We start from the raw sequence: 26,236 nt of genomic DNA on the forward strand, positions 1-26,236 counted from the left end.
ACTTAGTAATATATTTGCTTGTGTGGCCATAAAATTTAATTATCTGATATATATATATATATTTATATCTATATTTTTTTGTATTCGACTTGTATCTGTATTCGTTTAAAATAAATATAAATATGAATTTTTATGTCCGACTAACACCTGCATCCGTATCGGGATATGCTAGTATCCGATTTCAGCCCTATTCGGAGTGGAGTAAATTGCAACTTCTAAAAAATAAAATTATATTATATAGAATAAAAACATAAAAAATAAAAATATAGAGGTAAAAGAGGAAAAAAAACTTAACCCTCACCGATATTTTGTTATGCGGAAGGAACAACAATAATAAAATAAATTACGAAAGCTGGAAATAAATTTTTCACTTTCCCTCGATCGGAAAAAAGTGAAGTTAGGGTATAAAGGTGGCCACCAATCACCATTGGTCCAGACCACTGGAATCTTTATTGGGTTCAAGAAACAAAAGAAGAAATGATTGCGAGGATACTGTTCAAAAAGAAAAAGTAGCAGAGAATAACGGTGTCCATGCCGTCTAGTGACCCTAAACCACCGGCCCCCAGAAGCCATCTATTATGTTCCTTCCCAAAGTCTACCATCGCTTCTCTCTCCTCTACCCCTCCTGCGCTGCCTCTTCTCTCCGCTCCTTCTCCAGCGAGCTCTCCTCCGTCTCGTCGATCCCCGCTTCCGGGATTCTTCGGTTCGCCCGCAAGAAGCCGTTTAAGCCTATGACCTCCCGCGGCGCCTCCGCTTCCTCCAGGCTCTCCAGACTCGCCCCCTTCGCCTCTGCCGCGGAGAATGGCGCTGGGGATCCCAACGGGTCGACTGCTCCCTCTTCCCGCCCCGAAGAGGACGAAGGTGCGCACAGCTCAATTCTTAGTTTTCTCCAGGTGTTTTTCTCGATGTCGATTTTTTGTTTTCTTGAAGAGGAAAATCGTGGCTTTTTGCTTTGGAATTGGACCGTGATTTAGGGTTTGATTTTTTTTTTCCCCCGTGAAGTGCGACTGGTTTTTTCTGAGGCTTGGTTTTTTCCTTAACTTTTTTTTTTCTCTGTCTTTCGATCATCTTCCTTTCCGGGTTTGGGGTTCCTTTCTTTCTTGAAAAGATGATGGCGTTATTTTTTTTTTTTGGATTAGATTGTGGCTTCGACGCTGGGTTTTTATTGTTAAAATGCTGTTATGATGCTTTAAAATAGTAATTGTTGCGAAGAAAGACCACTCCTCAATTTACTTCATCGTTTCATCATCTCGTGAACTTTTTCTTGACTTGGGTCTTTCATTTTCCCGAAGAAAGATCATAGCTTTCTTTGCTTTTGGAGTAGATTGTGATCTAGGTGTTGGTTTTTGAGAGTGCCTGTTTGGTGTTTGTTTAATGATTTGGAGATTGGAGTCTGGAGCAAACATCTGACTTTCAGGAAAATCATTGCTCAATCTTATTTCTTTCCATCATTCTAGGGGCCTTTCTTGATTTACGACTTTTTTTTAATGACAAAATTCATGGTTTTCTCCACTTTTTTCTTAGATTACGATTCAGTTAGTGGATTTTGTAAGTTCCCACTTCCTATCCGTTATATTAATAATCTTTACTGATGTTCTGGCGCTGGTTTTTACAATATAATTTTTGCTGTCCATAACGACCCGAACTCGGTCATCACTGCCACTTTGCTTTTCCAGAAAAAAAAATATTTTCTGTTACACGAGTCATTCTTCTCTAAATGCACATTTAACAGTGACCATGGGTGTGTGCATTCTAAATATGTCAAAGGTATCTTTTAAAGTAATTGTTATGCTAAATGCTATTAGTAAGGATGTCAGCAGTTTATATTCTCATGTTGTTGCATTGAATGTTTTGATTTCTTGATTTGGTAGGGGCAATAGAAAACTTTTGAGATAGCTCTGTGAGAAGATTCTTTTCACAGCAGATATTGTTCATGCTCTTGACCTACTAATTAAATGTAAATTTCTTGAGGTGTAATGCTCTTAATGGATGCAAATTAAGGGTCCAGAATATTTTGCAATCCATTGGTTTTATAACTTTGCTTCCATGTGGTGTAGAATTGTCATCAGGGGGTGGGTATCACCTTCCTCCAAAGGAAATCCGAGATATTGTTGATGCACCACCACTTCCTGTGTTATCATTTTCACCTCACAGGGATAAGATCCTATTCCTAAAGCGCAGAGCTTTGCCACCATTGTCAGAACTTGCTAGACCAGAGGAAAAACTTGCTGGTGTACGGATTGATGGAAACTCTAATACACGGAGTCGGATGTGAGTAATCAGCAGGCTCTTTTTTGTCCTTTCGCTTTTGTTTTCTAACATTATAATGAAAACATTACTAGAGGAATATTTTCATCCGTTTGATTCTGCCATGTTTGATGGCTGTATATTTATGTCTTCTCAGGTCTTTCTATACTGGAATAGGGATCCATGAATTAATGGATGATGGCAAATTGGGTCCAGAGAGAGAGGTGCATGGTTTTCCTGATGGAGCTAAGATCAATTTTGTTAGCTGGTAATTTGCCATTTTTCATGTAGTTATTGTACCCCAGTTTGGTCTTAAGCTTGTTTCTTCTGTTGGTTCCAGTAGATGAGATTTGATGAATACCTAACAATAGTTCTCTCAGTTATTTGTGTTATTTGCTCTGGATGGGTTCTCATGTTACATACTGTCTCATTTATTTTGAGACTTTCTAGTTGTATTTATGATCCAAAAAAAAATAATTGCTCATTGTACAATCATGAATTACATTATCCTTATGTTATAATAATTGCGTGTTTCCGTCTAAACCAGGTCGCGAGATGGCCAACACTTATCCTTCACCGTTAGAGTCGATGAGGTGTTTTACTGGTGCTTCAAGTTGTCACTTGGAATGCAAATCATGCTTTTAATGACTTTTAGAGTTTTTTTGACCAGGAGGATGGCAGTAGCAGCAAGCTCAGAGTATGGGTTGCAGATGTAGAATCAGGAAAAGCTAGGCCACTTTTTGAGTCGCCGAATATATACTTAAATGCAATTTTTGACAGGTGAGGGTTAGCTTTCTTTCTTGTTGGCTTGCAAGCATTTCCTGTCTTGTGCTAATGCTTCTCTATCTGTGGTCCTGTAGTTTTGTATGGGTTAATGCTTCCACGTTGTTGGTTTGCATCATTCCTATATCTCGTGGATCTCCACCAAAGAAGCCATTGGTTCCTTCTGGTCCAAAAATTCAATCAAATGAGCAGCAAAATGTTGTTCAAGTTAGGACCTACCAGGATCTGCTAAAAGATGAATATGATGAAGATTTGTTTGACTATTATGCGACATCGCAGCTAGCCTTGGTCTCTTTGGATGGAACAATGAAGCTGATTGGTCCTCCTGCTGTATATACATCCATTGATCCTTCACCGGATGAGAAGTATGTGTTGGTTACTTCTATTCACCGGCCATATTCCTATATTGTACCTTGTGGAAGGTTTCCAAAGAAAGCTGAAGTATGGACGATAGATGGGAAATTTGTTAGCGAAATTTGTGATTTGCCTCTTGCTGAGGATATCCCGATTGCCTTCAACAGTGTACGCCGAGGAAAGCGTTCCATCAATTGGAGGCCAGACAAGCCTTCGACATTATATTGGTAATGACTGCAAGATTTAATTCTATTTGTAGTTTAAGAAACCAGCATATATAAGCAGCAGTAACCAGTAGGCAATGGGTCCATCAATTTGTATTCTTTTAATAGGAATTAATTGCTTTTTGATGTTTCAATTATGAAATTTTACATTCATAATTGTGTACATTCTTATGGTGACAAATCCCAACTTCTGACAAATGTTCTATGACCTGTTTTAACCTCTTGCTCTCATTGATCTGGCTCATGTTTCTTCCTTAATTATATCAATTCATGGGAAAACAATTCAGGTTTCAAAGAGATCTTAAAAAGAAAGACCTTTCTCCCAGCCAAGGTCCGCCGTACCGGTACCGGTCGGCGTACCGGTGGCGGGCCGGACCGGTACGGTACCGGTCCGGTCCGGTACGTACCGGCCGGTATCGGTACAGTACCGGCCGGTACCGCGAGCCAAAAACCACAGCGCCTCACGCTGTGGTTTATAAAAAAAAAAATCGTACCGGTGCGAACCAGCCGGTTCGCCCCGGTACGAGGCCGGTACCGCTTGGTACCGGCCGGTTCCGACTGGTACGGGCTCCGTACCGGCCGGTTCGCACAAGAAAACCGGAGATACCGGTTTTCTTGTGGTTCCGGTACCGGTCTAGGACCGGACCGGTACGTACCGGCCCGTACCGGCCGGTATGGGCCGGTACGGCATTCCATGCTCCCAGCATCCATGATATTCAAAGTAATGTCTATCCTATACAAGAATAATTGAGACAAAGGATTTACTTGAAAAGCCCAACAAAGAAACCAAGTTAATGCATAATAGCAGAGAAAACCAAGGTCCACAAAGCAACAACCATCCCTTCACTGTTATTATGTTCTACAGGGTCTCACTAGAGATTCTCAGTAAAAAAAAGACGTTTCTTTTGGAAATAATAAATAATGTCTGGAATCCTTATTTCATGTTCGTACTGTTTGCCTATGAAATCTTGCGATCTTGCTCCTCCACCTACCATTCTGTATGTGGACTCGTGTCCCACCATTTTTGCATTCATCAGGTAAAGATGAATTCAGATCAATTCCTTCTTTCCAATCTTCAGGGCTTTTAACAATGTTATATCTAAAGGGCAAAGGCAGGCTTGTGTTGTGGGAAATTTACTCTCATTATCAGTGTGACGTTTTAGTAGTTTTCTTCTAAAGACTGATTCCATTTTTTGCAAGCCAATGAGGAATTTTCAGAAGATTTGTTTAGACTAAGGCTTGAATCTTGCATTTGATCTTTGGCATATAGGTTATGTTCTTACAAAAAAAAATTCTGTATTCTGAAATTTAGTTGTCAAAGAAATTTATCATTTCCATTGGCCTCCCATCTTTGCAACCTTATATCTTCACTATCACCATCCAACGTAAAATAGTATGGAACAAGTTTTTATATGCCGGACTGTACCAATCCATATTGGGCGTATCACACCGAACTAGAAGGGAACCGGGATGGTACAGTGGCTCGATATGGAGCCGTACCAACACATGCTATGGGTATTGTGCCGATTAAGAACCTTTACCATGTGTTGGTATGTTGGCATACTGTACCATGCTGTACAATACCGATAAGGTATCAATATGGGATCTGAGAGATGTTGTAACCTTGGTATAGAATTCATTGGAGGTGGTTAGCCTCCTCAATTCCTTGCCATGATGGTTCTTTACAGTATCCAATTCCAAATGCCTTGCAAAACTTAGTGATTAAACAATCTCCACAATGCAAACCAAGCCACTTTCTGACCTTGTCACCAAGCATATCCTGGATTCTATGTGCACCCTTGAGCATATAAGACTTGCAACCACATCCCTCCAAATTCCTGACACTTACCCAATACCACTCCAACCCCTAAAATGTTTATAATGATTCCCTCCAATCATGGTTTTGCAAATACACAACCCCCTGTATACATGATTTTTATTCGCTATAGACCAATTCTTCCCTAATTTTTCTACATGCAAGTAGTACCCAACTTGCAAGGTGTTTCCATTTTCTTCCCTTGTAATGTGGATTAGCCAAAGATATATTCCTTCAATAAATAATGGTATGGGCAATAATAATAAAACAGCTGAAGCTTTTCTTCCTTCTTTAGTATACATGTTTAGAAGAAAAAAACAATTTAAGGAGTTCCTAGTAATTACCAGAAGCATTGCATTATTTTTTGAAGAAAAAATAATATTCAGTTATCAAATAGTCTTTATGTTGCATATTTTGCTTTTATTTTCGTAGATTTAGCTAAAAAAACTTGATTCTTAAATCTATTTGAAATCCCATCCATTTAAACATATAATTAATTAAAAAAAAGCACCCTGGGTCTTAAGGGTCTAATACTGGTTGTTGGCATAAAATGTGTCATTATCTTGGAAACCTATTAGCTCCCACTAAAGGTTTAACACTTTTGGCCATTCATGGGATCTAATATTTGATTTCGTCTAAGCTATGCAGTGGTTGAGTTTGAATATGCATAAATAATGTTCTTCCAATTTTCTTTAATACATAGTAATTTAAAAGTATATCATTAACATCACTGGTTAAATATATTTGCTAGTTATTTCATGCATCACACAACTAGATAAGATGTCATGATGAGTTGGTCTAATGTGAATGTAAGGTGTACAGTCCAAGTCTTATTAATTGCTACATAATTAACATTTTTGATTTTCTCACTTAAAGTTGCTGGTTTGCCAGGGTGGAAACACAAGATGGAGGAGATGCAAAGGTAGAAGTTGCTCCACGTGATATAGTTTATATGCAGTCTGCTGAAGCGGTAAATGGTGAACAACCTGAGGTTTTGCATAGGCTTGATCTTCGATATGGGTATGTATTTGAGTTTCTGACACCTGGTGTATTTATCCTGACTTCTGGTGCTAAACTTGTATGTTGAATATTGAGAGTTTCAGATACTCAATACCAATGTAGCATCAAATCTAGTACAAATTTATGAAATAATTTCTCTGCCATGTATATATATGTCCATGTGTGTATGCGCATCTGCATGCAAACATGTGAACACCCCATTAACATTGTGCATCAATCTCCTATCATATTGTATATTTTGTTGGTTTCCACAATTTGCTGGATCTCTGCTTGTACTTGCACTGCAACAACCTGGAGAACCAAAACCTTGAGTCGTTATGCTGCTTATAAGTCACTTTATTAGGTAGTGCTGCTAGTTCTACACGATCTGCTAGATTCCTTAGTTTGGGCTTCTTGGCTAGATTTACTTGTGGCAGTCATGTATATTTTGTTGGTCCCTTGATCTCTGTACCTTGTGGCAGCCCCTATAAAAAATATATCAATTATTTAAGCTCCCTCAGTTATGTTTGAACTCAAGTAAATGGGCAATTTACATTAAAGTATTTTGTCGGGCATCTTAGGATTTGTAAGTTGTGTTTGGGACTTGAAGCAAATAATGATTTTGGAGGATTAGTCTTGAGACAGATTTTAGAGTATGAATATGAGAACCAATAGCTAATATACAGTCAGTGGTTTGTTACTGCATGCGTGCAGTGTATGATGATCAAGTATCTAGATTCGGGACTAGTTCTTGCTCAAGTGATCAATAAAGTAGTCAAGAGACGAGACAAAAAACCTAAACTGTTTATTTTGAATAGGTAATGCATATGTTTTGAGTATTACAAACTTTTTACTATGCTATGCATTAGAAAATGTATGCTGAAGGGGCATAATGTTCTCATGGTATAGCTTTATTAGCATTTCCTAAATAATTTTGTCTGCATAACTGAGTTTCCAATATTGGTAGCCTACCCTTGGCCTTGCATGTGATCTATATGAACTAAGTCTCAATTTTTTAGAAGATGTCAAGGGCTAGCAGCATGGATTGCCGTACCGCCCCGAATTTCCTGGTACAGGGGGTACCATAGTGTGTCGGGTCGAATGTGGGAGGGATCAAGAGCAGGGTCGTTCATCTGCTTGGCTAGTAAAGCATGAGCTAGTTCATAAAATAGGTACGAAACTAATATTCGGGTGAGTACAAGCCCCATACCACCTCATATCGAGACATACCAAGGTGTGTACTGAGGCGTACTAAGATAAAAAGTGAGAAAGTGATTCAAACATTGTTTCGTACGATTGCTTACCATACCGTATCAACCCATAACAAATGGAATTGATAACGTCTAGGTATGGCATCAGTATCGAGATTGTGACTTTGGCTAGTAGGGTGCCTGAAGGTCAGGGTGAACACTCCCAGAAATCCAAAGAAAAGAATAACAACAGAATTATCAAGAAAAGCTAAAGTCTCTTCTGCTCGACTATTTTCATCTTAATTTGTCGAAAATAAAGCAAAATATTAATGCTTTCCATCAAGGTTCACTGTCTTAGTACCAGATTCCATATCGGTACCATCCTAGCACACGGTACGATACAAGATAACAAGGTATACCAAGTAGCGGCATGGTACAAGATTGCATACCGGTTCGGTACCAATACAGTATGGTATGTCTGGTACGACATGGTACTGACCGATACAACAAACCTTGCTTTCCATGATTAGGCAATGCCATCAGCATGTTAACTATGCCACATTTCTTATTGCTTCTTTTTAAGTCATAGTTTGATTTTTCTTTTTTCTTTTTTTTCGCGCTTTTGTTGTTTATCCTTTGTCTGCAGAGGTATCTCTTGGTGTGATGATTCCCTTGCTTTAGTGTATGAATCTTGGTATAAGACACGCCGAACTAGAACATGGGTCATCTCTCCAGACCAAAAGGATGTAATCCCACGCATATTATTTGATAGATCATCAGAAGATGTGTACTCAGATCCAGGTTCTCCAATGATGCGAAGAACAGCTGCTGGTACCTATGTTATCGCCAAGATTAAAAAGCAAAGTGATGGTACTTACATTTTACTTAATGGAAGTGGTGCAACACCAGAAGGGAATGTTCCGTTCCTTGATTTATTTGACATGTAGGTTTCTTCCTAATATACAACATTCTTTTTCTTTTTATACACAGGTAGCCTGTTTCATCCATTAACATATTGTGGTATAATGCATTTCCTTTTCCAGAAATACAGGAAGTAAAGAGCGAATATGGGAAAGTGACAAGGAAAAATATTATGAAACTGTTGTTGCATTAATGTCAGATCACACTGACGGCGAACTATACATTGATCAATTAAAAATACTTACTTCTAAAGAGTCGAAAACAGAAAATACTCAATACTTTCTAATGACTTGGCCAGACAAGAAGGCATTTCAAATAACAAATTTCCCCCATCCTTATCCTCAACTGGCATTGTTACAGAAAGAGATGATCAAATACCAGAGGAAGGATGGTGTTCAACTTACTGCAACTCTTTACTTGCCTCCAGGTTACAGCCCATCAAAAGATGGGCCTCTGCCATGTCTATTCTGGTCTTACCCAGGAGAGTTTAAAAGCAAAGATGCTGCTGGGCAAGTCCGTGGTTCACCTAATGAGTTTGCAGGCATTGGTCCTACATCAGCACTTCTTTGGTTGGCTAGAGGGTATTGCACTTTGTAGTTATCATTTGATTTCCTTGTTCTATGTTTATGTATATAGAACAACTTGGCAATAATAGGAAGAGCCACCTTTATATTGATATATTAGCTTTTGTTAACATGTAATTTTTAAATGTCAAATTCTTCTCTTGTCCTTGATTTGTATTAGTCTGTATAGATAATTGGCTTCATTTATTTCCTATAGTGCTTCATTTCTTGCCAATGGATTTCAATAAAGTTTCAAATGCTATTGTATATTTCATGATAGTTTAGGATTGTGACTGCCTTTTCACTTGCTAATTACTCTCTCTCATGAGCTATGTAGTTTTTATTGGTAAGATTATATCAATCTCTGTGATCTGTTTAAGTTGGCAAGACGTTATTTGGTATTTTATTGTACACTTTCAAAGACAAAATATCTCTACAAATTTGGTATACTCTTTCTAACTTCTACCATATCAAATGAAAAGTAGGAATATGCCACATGATTGCAGGAAAAATGTTTCAGTCCAATTTATAAAATAATGGCGAGATATGAATCACACCAACTCATGGAATTATACTTAAAGCTTGAGAGAATTATATAATTGTCTTTGATATGTATGAGAACCAATTAGTTTTAATGTTACGAAGATCAATCGTGGAAACTATTTTGCTGGGTCATGCAATTGAGTCGAAAATGTTGAACAAGAAAAAAAAAACTTACTCAAGATTTTCATTGACTTAGAGAAAGTATAGGATATTTTGTGAGGACTTTTGTGGGTGTGTATATAGCATGTTAGTCATGTGTTGGGTAGATCTTGGGCACTCATATAGGGTCATGGAACCCAAATTATAACTACTGGCTAGTCTTTTTAGGCGAGGTCCTTGATCATTCATGGTATTAGAGGAGACTTGGTCAATGGCCCATGTGTAGCTAAGGGACACTGTAGCTCAAGCCTTAAGCCTTTTTAGGGTTGACCACGAGCTGGTTGCGGTCTTTGTGTTTTGTTGGTGTTTGTGTTTAAGATTGGAGCCTTGGGGCTTAAACGGGGGAGTATGTGAGGACCCGTGCAAGCGTGTGTTTAGTTCTATGTTGGTTATGCATTGGTAGACCTTGGATATTTATATAGAGCCAAGGAGTCAAGATTATAACTTCTGACTAGCCTTTTGGGGGAGGTCATGGCTATTATGTAGTTTATCTTTAGAGTTGATTTGATGGGCAGCAAAAAATATTATGGTAGAGGAGTATAATTTGGACATGTGTGAAGGAGTAGTGGAGAAGAGGTTACTTGGAAGTTGTTAAAGTTTAGAAGGTGTCAATTCATCATCTTATAGGTAATTTATGGATAGTGTCGACTCATTATCTATATTGTGTTAGAAAAAGTTTGATCCAGAATTCAGGATGTTGTGGGAATATTGTCAATTTTTGTTCTTGTAACATCCTAGACTCTGCTCAAGATTGTTACTCTCCTAGGTTCCTTATTTCTTTTTCTTAAATGTTAAAGACAAATCAAATCATATTTTATTCACCGATGCAAATAAGATTCAATGTTGGGTATTCTCTAATCCAACCTCCAATACTTGCTATAGTAATATGATTCATGCACAAGAGAGAAGTGGGTGGAGGTGGATGGACCAAGACAAATCTAATTCTCCTTAAATGTTTTCTGTTGATTCCCTTTAATTATGGTGGACAACTTGATGCTCATTTTAGATTTTCCACTTTAACATACACCTTTTCCAAAAAAAAAAACCCTATGTCAAAAATGTGTTCTTTTACCCTATATGCCATATAAAGTCACAAATCACCAATAACAATTGATTTTGTACATAGACAAACTCTATGATGGTTCCTAAAAAAGGGAAAACAATTCATTTGCTATATAAAAAACAAATTTGAATATTAGAAATATTCTAGAATTATTTTAGCTTTAATGTTTGTTCCCAAAATATTCTTAACTCCACTAAGCATATTTGGTCTCCACGGTAGATTCCCATTGTAGTTTTTCCACTGTTAATGATTCAATCCAATTGGATCCGATTTTCCAATCCAAATAATGATTTATTTTTGGGGGTCATCTAATCTAAGCTCCAACTTTCTAAATACTCTTCATTGAGAGAGAGAGGCAGGGAGATGGACTAAAAGGGTATAACTCGTCTCTCTTTAGCTAATATCCTAATTAGTACCTAAAGTTCCATATACAATCACTTAATACTTGTTTCTTCTCTAATTTATCCTTAAATATTTAATGTTAATTTTCTTCAATCATGGTGGGGGCCGATTAACTTGTCTTTTAAATTTTCCACTTAAAGAAATATTCTTAGATAAAACCCCTCCTACTCACTAGCATGCTTTCTTATCCAACATGGTTATGAGATTTCATCCGCAATTATATCATTTTGTTTCTTTTTTAAAAAAAATTATTGTGTCAAGTATTTGAATATCAGTATCTGCAAGTCTGTATTATACCTATAAGGTACTGGTATCAGGATGCCTCTCATACCAAAACCATACAGACACATGCTATTTCACCTCTATTTTGCTGTACCGATGCCAAGAGGCATACCTTGTCTTAGTGTGATACCATACTATACAGTGTTGGCATCGATACTTAACCCTTCTTTTATATACTAACAAATTCCATGATCTTTTATGAAACAACAAAAAATTATTAAAATATTTCTGTGGACTAAAGTTCGCCGTACCGGTACCGAACTCCGTACTGGTGCCATACTATTATAGTATTAGTACAGTACGGTACGAGGTACGCCTGGCGTACCGAGTGTCGGTGGCACACCAGTACCGGTACCAGACCTGTATGGTACGATACGCTCTGTATCGTCCGGTATGGTACAGTACAGCATACCATGCTGTGAACGAATATACCATAGAGCGAAAAAACGATGTTTCATTTATGGTACATATAATATTGATTTGTAATTTAGCATAAATTTATATACTTAAAAACTGACGTTCAGTGATTAATATTGATTTGTAATTTAGTATAAATTTATATACTTAAAAACTGGCGTTCAATGATTAAATGAATAGTTTACACAGCATGTAAAAACTGACTATGTATTTCTTATTGCACCGACAATTCTATCATATTGTAGAAGTAGTACTCATTCATTATTTTTTTCTAAAAGATTCAACTTATGATTTTTTTTCTTTTATTTTGTTCCCACGTGCATTTTATGTGCCCATGTTATTATTGTTTGAGGTATAGTAGAAAGTTTTTAAAACCAAGAGGCTTAGTATTAGTTTAGGAAGAAAAATATATGTATACATTCTTACTGGTAATATGAATGAAAATGAGACATCAATAATAACTGGATGCCATGAGATAATTTGCTCTTTTTTTCTTCTTCTTTTTTTTCTGGGTTGGGGGGGGGGGGGGGGAGAGGGAGATCTAACATGATTAGAGTGGGTGAATTGGAAAGCATCTTTATGAGATTCAGTAAGTTTGTCTGAGTATTGGGAAAGCTAAGTGACACATATTTAAAAGCGAAAGCATCATTGAGGATAAAGCAACTTAGAATTGATTGATTTAGATGAGATAGCATGTCCTAGTGAGGTCCAGGGAGGCCCTAGAAATGACTTGACTTTGTTTAGAACATTCATTTGGAAATTCAAAAGAAAGAATCTATTTGAGTCGGAGATAAGAGATATTTTGTCGCACCGTGGAGAATTATTTTGCTCTGGTTAAAAAAGAGTTGGAGAGTGGGGAGAGATCAAACATAACTGGAATTTGAGTTGTAAAAATGATATGAAAAAACTTGAGTGATAGGAATGACAAGTTTTTTTTCAAGCTAACCTAGTAAACCCACCTGCCTGATTCGGGTTGGGTTTGGGTCAGATTCATGAATCATGACTCTTTGCATTTTACTGTTTTGGGGATGGTCAGGTCAAATCAATAAGATTAAATGCTACACCCATATTGTTTGCCTAGTTTAAGAGGTCTAAGCCAAAATGAACAGAAGGGACAATGAATATTAATGTATGAGTTTAAGCATAGATAGGTCTTTTACTTTGCCAAGTTGACCTTTTCTTAGAATAAAGACTATAAAGTATAGACTCTTCTCTTTTTCACCCTCTTACTCTCTTCTCTCTCTAGCTTAGTCTCTTGTCTTGTCTATCAGCCACTGCAATTCTTTTGGAGCTATGGAACTAGAGCAAGATGAAAGAAGACATTCATGCATGGGCTTTTACTCTGAAGGGATGGGATGGAAGCCTTCTTCTTCTGAACCAAAATATTAACAAATCATGTAGAAGTGAGGGTTTTATTTATCTCTTTCAATTGGAATGTTTTGAATGAGAAATTGAGGGCCTGATATCACATAGATGCCAAGTCAGCTGTGTTGGGTCAGCTCATGAGCATTCATGTTGAGCAACAATTATCCTCTTGGGGTTGTCTGGAGCTCGCGCCTTTTACTTAGTTGGTTGATTGCTTGATCCATCTATGTTTGACCCATTTCCACACTGGTTGATTGTTGGTTTAGGCTATGACTAAGATGAGTGGTGAAGAAGGAAAAATAGCAGATTGTTCGGTATGTTTTGGTCAAAATCATTTTAACAATCATGGATTCATCCTTTTGGCTGGTAACATTTGAAGTATTTTATTAAATAAAAACGTTTTTGTAGGTGAAGATTATGTCATTTATATAAAATAGCAGACAACAAATTGGTAGTTGTGCTCCTTGAGTTTAGTTTGGAAAATTGTTTATTAAATATTGGAGATAGTTTAAATACATTTTTTATTTTATGTGCTATAGATACATGGTCAAATTTGTGGGAGATTCCTTTGTTTTCTGCTCTTTTATTTGAAATAAAATCATCATATATGATTTAAGTACTATTTTGAGTACTTTTGAGGATATGTGAACGCTTTTGTCCTGCAGATTTGCAATCCTATCTGGACCAACAATTCCAATAATTGGTGAGGGTGATGAAGAGGCCAATGATAGGTAACTTCCTACCATTATGTTTGGTCGAAAACTTTTCCCTGATATCTTCTTATATATAAATTTAGATTGCATGTATGCGAATTTAAATGGAAATATTTGATAATGCTTTTCTCTGGTAATCATAACCTACTTCATTGCTAGTTCTAGGTACTTGTATTGGATCCTACATCATGCATTAACTTCTCTGAGTTATTATCTTATATGTATATGGATCTCCTTTTACTGATGGTATAAATTTGTGAGCCATTTGTCTCTGGCTTATGCTCATCTAACATTTGTGCATCTGTCTTTTACATGTTACATGTGCTTATTTCTTAAGCATTAGCTCCTTCTTTTTTGTAATTATTTTTGGATTGAGGCTAATTAATGAAGCACAATATCGTTACTTTGCTTCCTGTTTAGGCTTAGAGGGACATGTAAAATATGGATCTTTTATATTTTCATAGTGTTCCATTTTTGAAAGTGTACCATTAATATATGGTTATAAAATCATGGTTGAACACCATAACAACTTGTTGGCATGGTTTAAATCTTTAGTGTACCAGATCTCAGTATCCATCCTCTTGATTTTCCTTGTTAGTTTGATCATAAATTTATTTTCCTAATAGAATTCTTTTGGTTAGGTATCTCTAGCAAATTTCGTTGATTCACCATGCATTTTCCATTTTGTGGCACAGGGTAATTCTTTTTTATTATCTCCTTTTAATAGTTAGTTTTATGTTATTATGTAGAAATGCTTCCTATAAAATTGAGTTCTTCCTTCCAGACTTTTCTGTAGTTACATAAATTTAAATTATTGGATGTAGAATATCAAGCAAATTAAAAACAAACAGGACAGCATGAATTATAACATGCATTGGATGAGATCAATCCTAACCACAAAAAATGGCATTTTTGTTAGGCCATCTTATTTTCTGAATGAAATTTTGTCTTTCATTTTGCTTCAATTGATGTGGTGGCATGTTAAATAGGTATGTGGAGCAGTTGGTTGCTAGTGCAGAGGCTGCGGTTGAGGAAGTTATACAGAGAGGGGTCAGGCTTTTTATGTATCTACTTGACATAGTTTTGCTTCTACATGTATCTCCACCTTATTTGCTCTTGCTTCTTCAGGTGGCTTACCCAAATAAAATTGCTGTTGGAGGTCATTCTTATGGGGCATTCATGACAGCTAATCTCTTAGCCCATGCTCCCCATCTTTTCTGCTGTGGAATTGCTCGTTCTGGAGCTTACAACAGGACTCTGACTCCTTTTGGCTTTCAGGTTGGGACTTCTGTACCTGTGATGACTTTCTAGCTTGCTCTCTAGCAGTTTCTTGTTTACTGGTACAGAAAAGTGCTCTTTTTTGCATAATTGCAAATATCTTACTGGATATGGATCTAATTATTGCCACTTTGTGCATGTAGAATGAAGACAGAACTCTTTGGGAGGCCACTAATACTTATGTCGAGATGAGCCCTTTCATGTCTGCAAACAAAATAAGAAAACCGATTCTATTAATACATGGAGAAGAAGACAACAATTCAGGAACACTAACAATGCAGGTACCTAGAGTTTTATATATTGCTATTTATATTGTATTTATGTATTTACATACTGGAAATACTTGTTCCTTTATTTTTTCCTCGGCATCTATTTTTGAAATAATTGTTTTAGCAATATTATAAAAAGGATAGTATATAAAATGCATAAAAGAGGTCAAGAACTCACTTGATGAGAGTAAAGATTAAATGGGTGACCTTCTGGGCAGTCTCTTGTTCCATCCCTTTGATCATATGAAGAGCATCACAGGCATGTGGAGTACAAAGCAAGGACGGTAAAATTGCTTATCAAGAAACTGGTTGAAATATCATAGGGATATCTTTTTTGAAGGGATATTTGTGAACCTTTTCTTTTATTACTATATAACACCAGGTCTTTCCATTCTAATGCGTCTACATTCAGTTTTTGTGCCTCAGCTCCCTCCAGCGATGTCCCTCTCTGTAACCACTACTTGATTATAGTTGTTCATTTTGTTGATCCTCTAAAGGGATTAGACAAATATTGATGCAGAGTGATATCACAAGTGATGATCCAATATCAACAGCCACATTCTAAAACCCAAAGCAGCTAGCAGGGCCATTCCTGCAGCATCAACTGCTGAAGAAAAGCTTCACTAGGAAAAATAAGTTTTAAACTGATTCTCTATTGACCAAGCTTTCTAGCACATCCATTATGTCTGAATGGAAGTTTATTGCAGAAGATATGAAGTTTTCCAGAGCTGAAATAAACACTTGTTGGTTTGGCACTTGATCTAGAAATAGGGGTGAGGGCCTTATTCTATTTAATTGTGGATCAAGAAATAGATTGCTCCTAGATAGGGGTGAGGCCCTTATTCTATTTAATTGTGGTTCAAGAAATAGATTGCTCCTAACTGCTTGGTGGTATAATTGTCTGTTTCTTGATAGACAATCAAATCTGATGCCTAAACAAAAGCATGGATTTGTCCTTCCTGCTTTTTGTCCTGGCATTTAGATTCCACATTATGCCCTTTGAAACATCATTACTGACATTGCTTGTTTCCACTTCCACTGGCCTTTACCCTTTTTTTAAGTTTTCTTACACCGTCCTCACATCCTACCTTCCTCTCAAAAACAATTCCCATGAAAGTTGCTACATTCAAATGATGTGCCACCACCAAACATTTATTAATTGAAGTATTGACTTTTATTTGTATAATAGAGATCTAGTTTAAAATACATGAATTTAATTGGATTGTGAACAATAAATTAGTCAAAAGAATCTGATTTGAATTAATAGCCACTGTAAAGCTACAACAACCTTATAACATTTCTGGAGGTCCCCCGGCCTCCTAAACTATCTTGGTTATCCCATAATACCAGGCCACCACCAAAAACAGTAATTTTCATTATAATAGAAATAACACGTATCTTGACATTTCAGTAACTCTGTTGAACTGCTATAACCATAATTCAGAACAGTGATCGTACTATCAATCTGGGAGGCACCCCATAATGTTACATATAATCAATCTATGCATTTTTTTATAGGTGGGAATTTTCACAATATTTGGCGTGTATAATCACCCTCAATTACAACTATGAACCATCAGTTTACAGCCTGCCAATCTTTTGGTTCACACGTATTGCATGTTTTTTATCAATCACAATGTTTTTTGTTTCTCTTTTGGCCCCAGTCTCTCTTTAGAAGGAAATGAACTATCTGTGGTTGGTCCTAGTCAATGTTGGTTTGCATGTTTCTACTGTAAGGGCTTTCTTTGCTATGTTCACCATGAATGGTAAGGGCAACACTAATCATTTCCAAGAAATGAGAGATACCTATGTCGAACACTTGGAGAAGCACCTCCAAGGGCCCATCATCTTGTATGTTTGCTTCTTTATTGTTTTATCAAGAAATTTTTCACTAGGTAACATGGCATATCTGCTAGATTAATACATTATTTATTGTAAACAAATTGTTTATTTCTTGCAAGCTAATCTTTAGTAATTTGCATATCCTTAGCTGTTCTGCCTTGGTTGTCCGTGATATGCTATAATCCCAAACAAGGTTTGTTGTCTCTAAAACACTAATATTAGGTTTTTAATTTTCCTTTGTTTGCTTCTTGTCTTGATCTCTTGTCATCCTTTGGTTCTTTTTGTGAAATGTAAGATCATTGCTAACTACAAATCATCTTATGCTTTTCCTTTGCATGTATTGCAGTCAGATCGTTTTTTTAATGCTTTGAAAGGCCATGGAGCCCTCTGTCGTTTGGTGATTCTTCCCTTTGAGAGTCATGGTTATTCTGCTAGAGAGAGCATCATGCATGTCCTTTGGGAGACTGATAGCTGGCTGCAAAAATACTGTGTAAACAATTCTGATAAACCTGCAGACGTGGATGCCTCTAATACTGAATCTCTGAATGATATTGAAAATAAGGCCCTTTCAGCTAGCAGAGGTGGGCTAGGTCAGGAAGGTTGGGACCAGGATGGATCTCATTGGACACCGAGGTCATTATTGTGGTAAGTTCTTTTTTAATTCCAAAGTAAATTTAATACTGTGTAGACACAACACTAATGTTATCATCAGCAATGATTTCGTTATTGAGACAGCAACATCCATATCCATGCTGCCATACTGACACTTGTCTTAAACCCAGTGCTATAACAAGTCTTTGACATCCCATCTCATGTCTTTTGGAATCTAAGGTTACTATAAAAGAGAGGTATTGGTTACATGACAAGATTAGAACTGGTGCTTAGTTGTTTTGGCATTTTATCTAACCAGAGTTCTAATTAGTGTAGGACATCATAGTTTGTAGTTAATTGATGTGATTTGTTCTTAATACATGCATTTATAATGCCATATCGCCATTTCGAGTTTTGAGGATATGTAGCATAACTGACACCAAATCCCCTGTCCACTGAATCGTAGATTTATATTCATATTTGATGCAAGAGGTAGATAGGCAACATTGTTTTAAATGACACACCGCCTTGGCTGCCAAGATGGACCACCTAGGTGGGGCTGTTTGGGCGCCCATCTTAAGATATTGCATCATGATTTAGTATGGAGGATGATATTGATATTTATAAGTATTAGATGTCAAGTTGATGTGAACTTTTGACTTTATCTTATTTGGTATCTGATGTTTCTTTTGATGCCTTATGGCTATGCTTTTTAGTTGCTCCATATTAGTTTATTATAGTTTATTACTTTTGGGTTGCCTTGACCTCTGGGCACCCTCCTCAGCTCTAAATAGTCACCTGACCAACAGTCCATCACTTAATAGTCTTTTAAAACAATGTAAAGCAATGATTACAAGAAAGGGATAGAAAGAAAGGAGAATTCCAATTCTGACAAAGACTTATAGAGGACAACTGATTGATATAAACCAATTTAAAACACATGCTATGACTCAAGGACTTTCTTAACTTGTAGGTAAGATAGGATTCTCCAATTTTTTAAGAAGAGACTCCAGAGCACTTCCAAACAGTCCTCAGAAACTCCTTATAATGGTTTATCACTAGGTCATCTTCTTTCAGCGATACATACTCCAACTATAACTCCACTGATAGCCAACCAGAGCTGGTGATATCTCCAGTCATCTGGTTCTTCCAGCTTGATAATAATATAGTTAACTAGCCATCCAGTTTACTTACCTGGATAAAATTTCCTAGTGGAACCCCGCTAAACTTTGTAAACTGATATCGCTAAACCTGGTAGAACTTGATGGTTTAGCCTGGTGCAGTCCTTTCATACTGGAGAGAATTTGCCTGCAGATCTTGAGTTCATTTTTTCCCCAATATTTTCTAATGATGATTTTAACTTAATGATGTACATTGGCAAGTCTATTACCCTGCTTATCCTGTATGTTGTATCCTGTAATATTTTTTTTTCTTGAACTTTGTCCTACAAGTAGCAACCTCTTAACTTTCAAACCCAAACAAATCTTACTTTGGTTGTGTTTGATGCAAGAAGCATGATGTTTGATTTCCCAAAGATAACCAATTGATCGTTGTATCAATGTTATCAGGTTGGTGAATTTAGTTCTAAATATGAAAATATTTTTTCATCTTCTTTTTGTTTACCAGATTTTGACTCATCTTATTGATTGCCATGATAGCATCTTCTTGTTCCATTAACCAATTGATCGTTGTATCAATGTTATCAGGTTGGTGAATTTAGTTCTAAATATGAAAATATTTTTTCATCTTCTTTTTGTTTACCAGATTTTGACTCATCTTATTGATTGCCATGATAGCATCTTCTTGTTCCATCTTCTAAATTCTTCTTTTTTTCTCTTTTCTCGTCCAACATCAATTACTTTCAAATACAGTGAACAGAAAAATGTTCAATCTCTTCACACTTTATCATGTGTTGACACATTACTGGAGAAAAGACGATATTTTTGTAGAACACTGGCCATATAGCAGGTTGGCCTCAACAAGTTGTTCTATCAGCTTACGCTTGTTGCCTCTCGTTTTGACATATGGTTAAGAAGGTGTCTTTCCCTGGACTGCCCATAACTTGGTCTTTCTTGATTTATCTTCCATGCAAGGGAAAATGGTGTAGGTGTTGCAAGGGGGCTGCATGATTTCCTAGAATGCTGATGGGTTGTTATTAGCTTTATAATTGTGCTTTCAACTGTCTTTCATATGAAGAAAAGCTAGAATGTATCGAGGATGTTGGTTCAGCACAAACTTAAACTAATGCTACATTTGGTTCATTGGGTTGAGTGCTATGGAATGGGAATTCCGACTTTGGCCTCATCCCCATGTTTGATATGGCAATAAGCAACAGGATCACATTTCCTTTGAATCACCATGCATGAAGGAATCCGGATTCCGCTCATAAATAGGAGAAATGATGATTCCCATGAGAGTGGGAATGACTGCTGTTTTTGATAATGGATTAAATAGAGTAATATTTATGGTATAAAATAATAATAAATAATACATTTTACATGAATCAATTATCAATGATTATGGTTTACAATAAAATTAAATAATTTAATTAATATTTAATATAAAATCTTGTATTATTATAAAATAATGAAAATATAAAGTATCCTATATTTTAGTATTGCTGCAATTTGTTACTCAATATTTTACTATGTATCCTATACTAGCAAATGAGCATTGTGCAATGCACATTAAAGTAAAAAATGAAATAAGAATAGAAATCATTAAATAATGTTAAATATAAGAATAAAAAATTATTATATAAATACTAAAATAAATCAAAATAATTTATTAAAATAAAAAACAAAAAATAAAAATGTAAGAAAAATAAAAATAATGGCATGCTCATTAAAGTACCAAGAATATAAAATAAAAATATAAGAAAGTATGTTAACAAACAAAATTAGGAATGAAAATTATAATATAAAGTATGAATAAATTAAAAAAAGAAATAAATATATCAAATATAAAATATAAATAGAAATAAACAAAACAAAAATTTAATAATAAAATATAAAATAACTGTATAATAAAATAATAATCAAACAAAATATCAAAAATAATAACATTGGCATATAAGAAAATATATAACATAAGATAAAACATGGAAGTAAGAAATATAAATCAAAATAATAAAAAAGGATAAACTATGCAAATGTAAAATAACAGCCACTACAACATTTTAATGGTTGTTTCTTGGAAGTTCGTTTTTAGATATATAATATAGTGGATAATGGAAGTTCCCAAAAAAAATTTAATGATCGTTATGATAAGATTTTATTCTATTCTTTAGACAAAACCAATAAAAGATGGATCCCATTCTAATATGAAACTAGCTAAATTAAATATTAGAATTGGATTGGTATTCTTTTTCTATACATAGGACTCACAATTCCGATTCCCTGCTTTTCATTCCCATTTTGATTCTTCTTCGTTCCTGCAAACTAAATGTAGCATAAATGTCCATTTTAATTTGGTCAGCTAAATAGCTCCATGAGGACATTTGCTGATACTTATCATTTTTCTTCTTGACACTACCCATGTTTCAAGTTAATGAGATTTTGGTAGTGTACTGCATCCTAATCATCTAGAAGGAACTTCATTCTCAGAATTGTTAACATCTTCAGCCACGAACAGAATTTCCTACTTGTTTATGCATTGTTGCATGGGTAAGTGCTCCCACCATTTGTGCAACTATATTGTTGATCTTGATGACAATGGGCTTCAGCATCTTCTGCTATCAACATGTTGTTGAAACTTGTTCCACCATATTGACCTCCCTTCATTTGAATATGTTTGTTGAGGTCCAGGATACACCTTCAGGTTGTAGTCCTGCTCTCAAATCTTCTATTCTGTTGTTGATTTTGCGGGTTCTGTCAAATGAATTAGTTGATGGGCTCATCAGACAAAGCACCAATTGTGGTGATTTGATGTTAACAACCAGCAATCTCACTAGTATCCTAAACAACAGAGAATCTGTCTCAAATTTTATAGTATCACTGTGATGGTAAACACAAAAAATACAAAGAGCAAAAAGGTGGCTAAATCTGAGACCCTTTTATTTTGTCCATTTATGTTTAGAAATGCGATATTTTTCATACAAAAAAAAGGTCTTAAATGGTTCCCTCCAGCTTACACATACTTTTCTGCCATTGGCTGACAACAGTTTCCATGAATTTGGTGGTCTTTTGGTGGGTGTTTCTAATGTTGGTAAATGAGAGCAATGATGACTTGATTAGAAGGTGGGGAATGGCAATAATGAGCATATTCCATACATTAACTAATTGAAGTTTGCAAGGTGAGTTAGGGATGATGCTCTCTTGCTTTGACATTATGGAATTGCTAGAATACATGCGGGAGAAAGTGTAATATGTTACTTTACATATATTGAGATTTATGTAGTTACTTTCATTCTTTTAGTAGAAAACCACATTGGAGTGCTAAAAATTGTCTGGGAATGAATCTAGCAAGTCCAGTATTTATAAAAGTGCATGAATCGTTGCTTGGCTTGAAATATCGTAGAAGCCAATCCTTACACTGGCCCTAGGGCTGGAAGTGGGCTCCGCCTGAGGTCTGTTGGGTCGGGCCGACTTCAAGTCGGGCTATGGGCTAGGCCCGAGTCACTTGGTTCGGGACTGGGCTTAAAATTAGAGCTTGCAGAGTGTAGATATTTCGGGCCAAACACGGGTAGAAATTGGACTGGACCCGAGCCCGAGCCTGGACCAGGATCGAAAACTAAGCTCGATTTCAGGCTCGGATTCATTGGTATCTAGCCCGAGGACACACACCTCGGCCACCCTTCCATCTCCTTTTTATTCCTCTTGTTCCCCTTTTTTCAATGGCAATGGAGGAGGGAGCCCTACAGTAGGAGCTAGCTCTATTGCTTGAAGCCGCTTTCCATTTCGCCCCACTATCGGAGCTAGCCCCACTGCCAGACGACCTCGAGGAGGTCAGCATGAGAGCAGAGGGCCAGGACGGACATTGGGTCGAGGGCAAGGGTTTTCCATGCGCCCATCTTCGAGCGGAGGCGCCCATTTCCAAGTGGAGAAGTTCGATCCCCCGGAGCCACCAATGAGGATCGGCCTAGGAGAGTTGAGCCCATGTCTGGGGTAGGGTCGGGTTAGGGTCGGGCTCGGGCCTAGTTTTTCCAAAAGTTTTAGGGCCTAAGTCCAGCCCGAAGCTTGAAAAAAATTTTGGGCCATACTTAGGTAGGGTGAGGCCCGACCCAGCTTGGCTTGTTTCTAGCCCTAACGGTCTATTAATACACCTATCACACTAGAACAAGGTTCGCTGTCTTGGTACTGGACTCTGTATCGGTGCCACACTAGCACGGTGTCAATACGGTATGGTATGGAATTTTTTTAGCATACCGAGAGTCGATACACCACCCGTACCGGGTACTGGTACTGAAGCGGTATGGTATAGTATGCCTCATACCGCCCGGTTCAGGCTGGTACGGCGTACCATGCACTAGAAGATGCATGTCATGGAACTCATATCAAGATTATATGACATTAATACAGTCCAAAGCAAATAACAATAATAACACATAGCACTATAAACAAGCTCGTTCATGGCTCTTATGAAACTATAGGCTGCCATACTTGTTCTAATAGTTTGTCAAGAAATTTAAGGCCATGAAAGTGTTTTTGTTGGTTAATATGTCAAGGGCATTGCAATTGACACGAGTCAAAGTTAAACACAGTTGTGTCAGTAATATCAATTGGGTTGATAAGTGTGCTGGGTTGATAAGTGTGATCAACAACGTTGATGAACGCTAAGAATTATGCACTTTTTGGGTTAGAGTTTGCACCTGCAAGGTTCTTTGCCAACATGTTGAAAAGGGGTGTCCAGAGCCTTGCAGATCGGTTTCCAAGGAAATGGTTGGAAGAAGAAGGTCATCTAGCAGTCATATTATTCTCATTACCATCCTATTTCTTGTGATGATGCTATGTTTTGATGCTCCTTGCCTTTGGTGGTCTCCTTGATGCACTTATACTAGAAAAAGAATGCCATTTTTTTAAAGCAGATGGCATACAAATTACCAAAGTTATTTTTACTTTAACTGAATGTTTGCATTTCTGAAATGAGCTGATAGCTTTACATTGACTATCTGATGCAGATCAAGTTGATTGTATACTGGCTTCTGTAGGCAATCATCGTACTCATCTACCTAAAAAATACACAGAGCAACAAGGTTTTGCTTGGGCACCAAACATGCCCAACAAAAAATTTGAGACCAAAGTTCCTGGAATTTTTTCAAAAGTCACCCTTCATTTAACAAGGAGCTTCATCCAAAGGCTGTATCAACAATAGTAATGTATATCATCTCTGCTGAATTGTATTCTCCAAATAAAGCTTTTGTCATCTCCAGCCACATATATTGCTTATTATTACTGTTGTTACTATAATTATATTTTTTTGTCCATTTGAGCAAACGATATATACTCAACTGTACAACATGTTGGGCTACTTGAATATTCTCATAAGCTCTATTGTTGATATCAATGGAAACTGGCATCATCACAACTGAAGTATTTAGCAAAATCGCTATGTCATGTTACTTGGACGCACGACACGAGTATCGAGTCTCCCAAGTGTCTGAGAAGAATTTGACACGTTTAAAAATCAGACACAGGGATCTGTTTATATCTTATTTTCGTAAATATGCCTTAATGTATGCAACTGGACTCTCCTTTGGTTCATAACATTGATGAAGCATCTGATAACAGTTATATCAGACTTGATGACTTTCATGTAGAAGTGCCCAAAGTAGGCATGTGATGATAATGACATCATGATTTGATGTATGAAGTGTCAACAATGTCGCTGAGTGTTCGAAGTTCAAGTGTCCGACATGTCAAAAAGCCTAAAATTTGGAGATTCTAGGCAACACTGTCACGGAGTCTGATTTGGGATTAATGGTGTTGTCCAAGAACTTGTAATTGAAGAAATTTCAGAATAAACCAGGATAAGAGAGAGTGCAAAATATTTGAAAGATCTTGAAAAACAGGCACAACTCAACAATATTCTGACAAAGTTGTGAAGTATTGAATATATATCATGAACTATTTCTAAATGTGGCTAGAGTTGTGGGGAAAGTATATTGCCATCAACTTGGGACTAATGTGGGGGAAAAGATTTGCTTGAAATCTGGGTAATTGATTATTTTAAGGGAATGGAGAAAATTGTGCCTTGGTACCTGGTGGGCGAGCTGGTGATTGCTACGCGATCTATAACATCTGAAGGTAACAGAGCTTTTAAAAGATTGAGTTTCCATCAATCTGCAGGTTTACTGTGCCTATTTCAGTGATGGTTCTTCCAACTCTACCATGGTTGATGAATGGAACCCTTTGCTCCAGCTTTACTTAGTGCTAATCCATCTTATTAGTTGATCGTTGCAAAGGAAGGAATTTTCATTGGTTAACATAGTGTTGTGAGCATAAACTCGCAAACCCTGCAAATGGGCTTAAATCTGGGTAATTGACTATTTTAAGGGAATGGAGAAAATTGTGCCTTGGTACCTGGTGGGCGAGCTGGTGATTGCTACGCGATCTATAACATCTGAAGGTAACAGAGCTTTTAAAAGATTGAGTTTCCATCAATCTGCAGGTTTACTGTGCCTATTTCAGTGATGGTTCTTCCAACTCTACCATGGTTGATGAATGGAACCCTTTGCTCCAGCTTTACTTAGTGCTAATCCATCTTATTAGTTGATCGTTGCAAAGGAAGGAATTTTCATTGGTTAACATAGTGTTGTGAGCATAAACTCGCAAACCCTGCAAATGGGCTTAAATCTGGGTAATTGACTATTTTAAGGGAATGGAGAAAATTGTGCCTTGGTACCTGGTGGGCGAGCTGGTGATTGCTACGCGATCTATAACATCTGAAGGTAACAGAGCTTTTAAAAGATTGAGTTTCCATCAATCTGCAGGTTTACTGTGCCTATTTCAGTGATGGTTCTTCCAACTCTACCATGGTTGATGAATGGAACCCTTTGCTCCAGCTTTACTTAGTGCTAATCCATCTTATTAGTTGATCGTTGCAAAGGAAGGAATTTTCATTGGTTAACATAGTGTTGTGAGCATAAACTCGCAAACCCTGCAAATGGGCTTAAATCTATATTTAACAAATTCTCTTAGTGCAACAAAACCGCCATCCGCACTTCCAGGTGCATGATACTTGCCTAAAGCCAATCCAAGTACACCTGTTTTCATTT

General features: G+C 36.8%; 1 protein-coding gene across 7 annotated transcripts; it reads left to right on the forward strand.

Moving 5' to 3' along the window:
- The first annotated feature begins 487 nt into the window (after nt 1-487).
- On the forward strand, nt 488-24,551 carry LOC103724032 (probable glutamyl endopeptidase, chloroplastic). Of its 7 annotated transcripts, XM_008815161.4 has the most exons (15): nt 491-861; nt 2,058-2,271; nt 2,405-2,515; nt 2,795-2,840; nt 2,918-3,027; nt 3,108-3,611; nt 6,316-6,444; nt 8,260-8,556; nt 8,657-9,115; nt 13,994-14,059; nt 15,031-15,091; nt 15,170-15,319; nt 15,463-15,600; nt 17,777-18,075; nt 22,184-22,456. In XM_008815161.4, exons 1-15 carry the CDS (start codon nt 579-581, stop codon nt 22,233-22,235), a joined length of 2,919 nt encoding a protein of 972 aa, XP_008813383.1. In that variant the 5' UTR covers nt 491-578; the 3' UTR covers nt 22,236-22,456. The 7 variants fall into 7 exon arrangements, 6 of the variants coding, with proteins under 6 accessions (XP_026656138.1, XP_026656136.1, XP_026656135.1 ...); XR_003383060.2 differs by lacking the exon at nt 22,184-22,456 and having other exon boundaries at nt 489-861; nt 15,170-15,381; nt 17,777-17,900; XM_026800335.2 differs by lacking the exon at nt 22,184-22,456 and adding an exon at nt 24,170-24,551 and having other exon boundaries at nt 490-861; nt 15,031-15,319.
- Nucleotides 24,552-26,236: the final 1,685 nt, after the last annotated feature.

This window comes from Phoenix dactylifera, chromosome 13 (genome assembly GCF_009389715.1).
Source record: "Phoenix dactylifera cultivar Barhee BC4 chromosome 13, palm_55x_up_171113_PBpolish2nd_filt_p, whole genome shotgun sequence".
NCBI classification, from domain to species: Eukaryota; Viridiplantae; Streptophyta; class Magnoliopsida; order Arecales; family Arecaceae; genus Phoenix; species Phoenix dactylifera.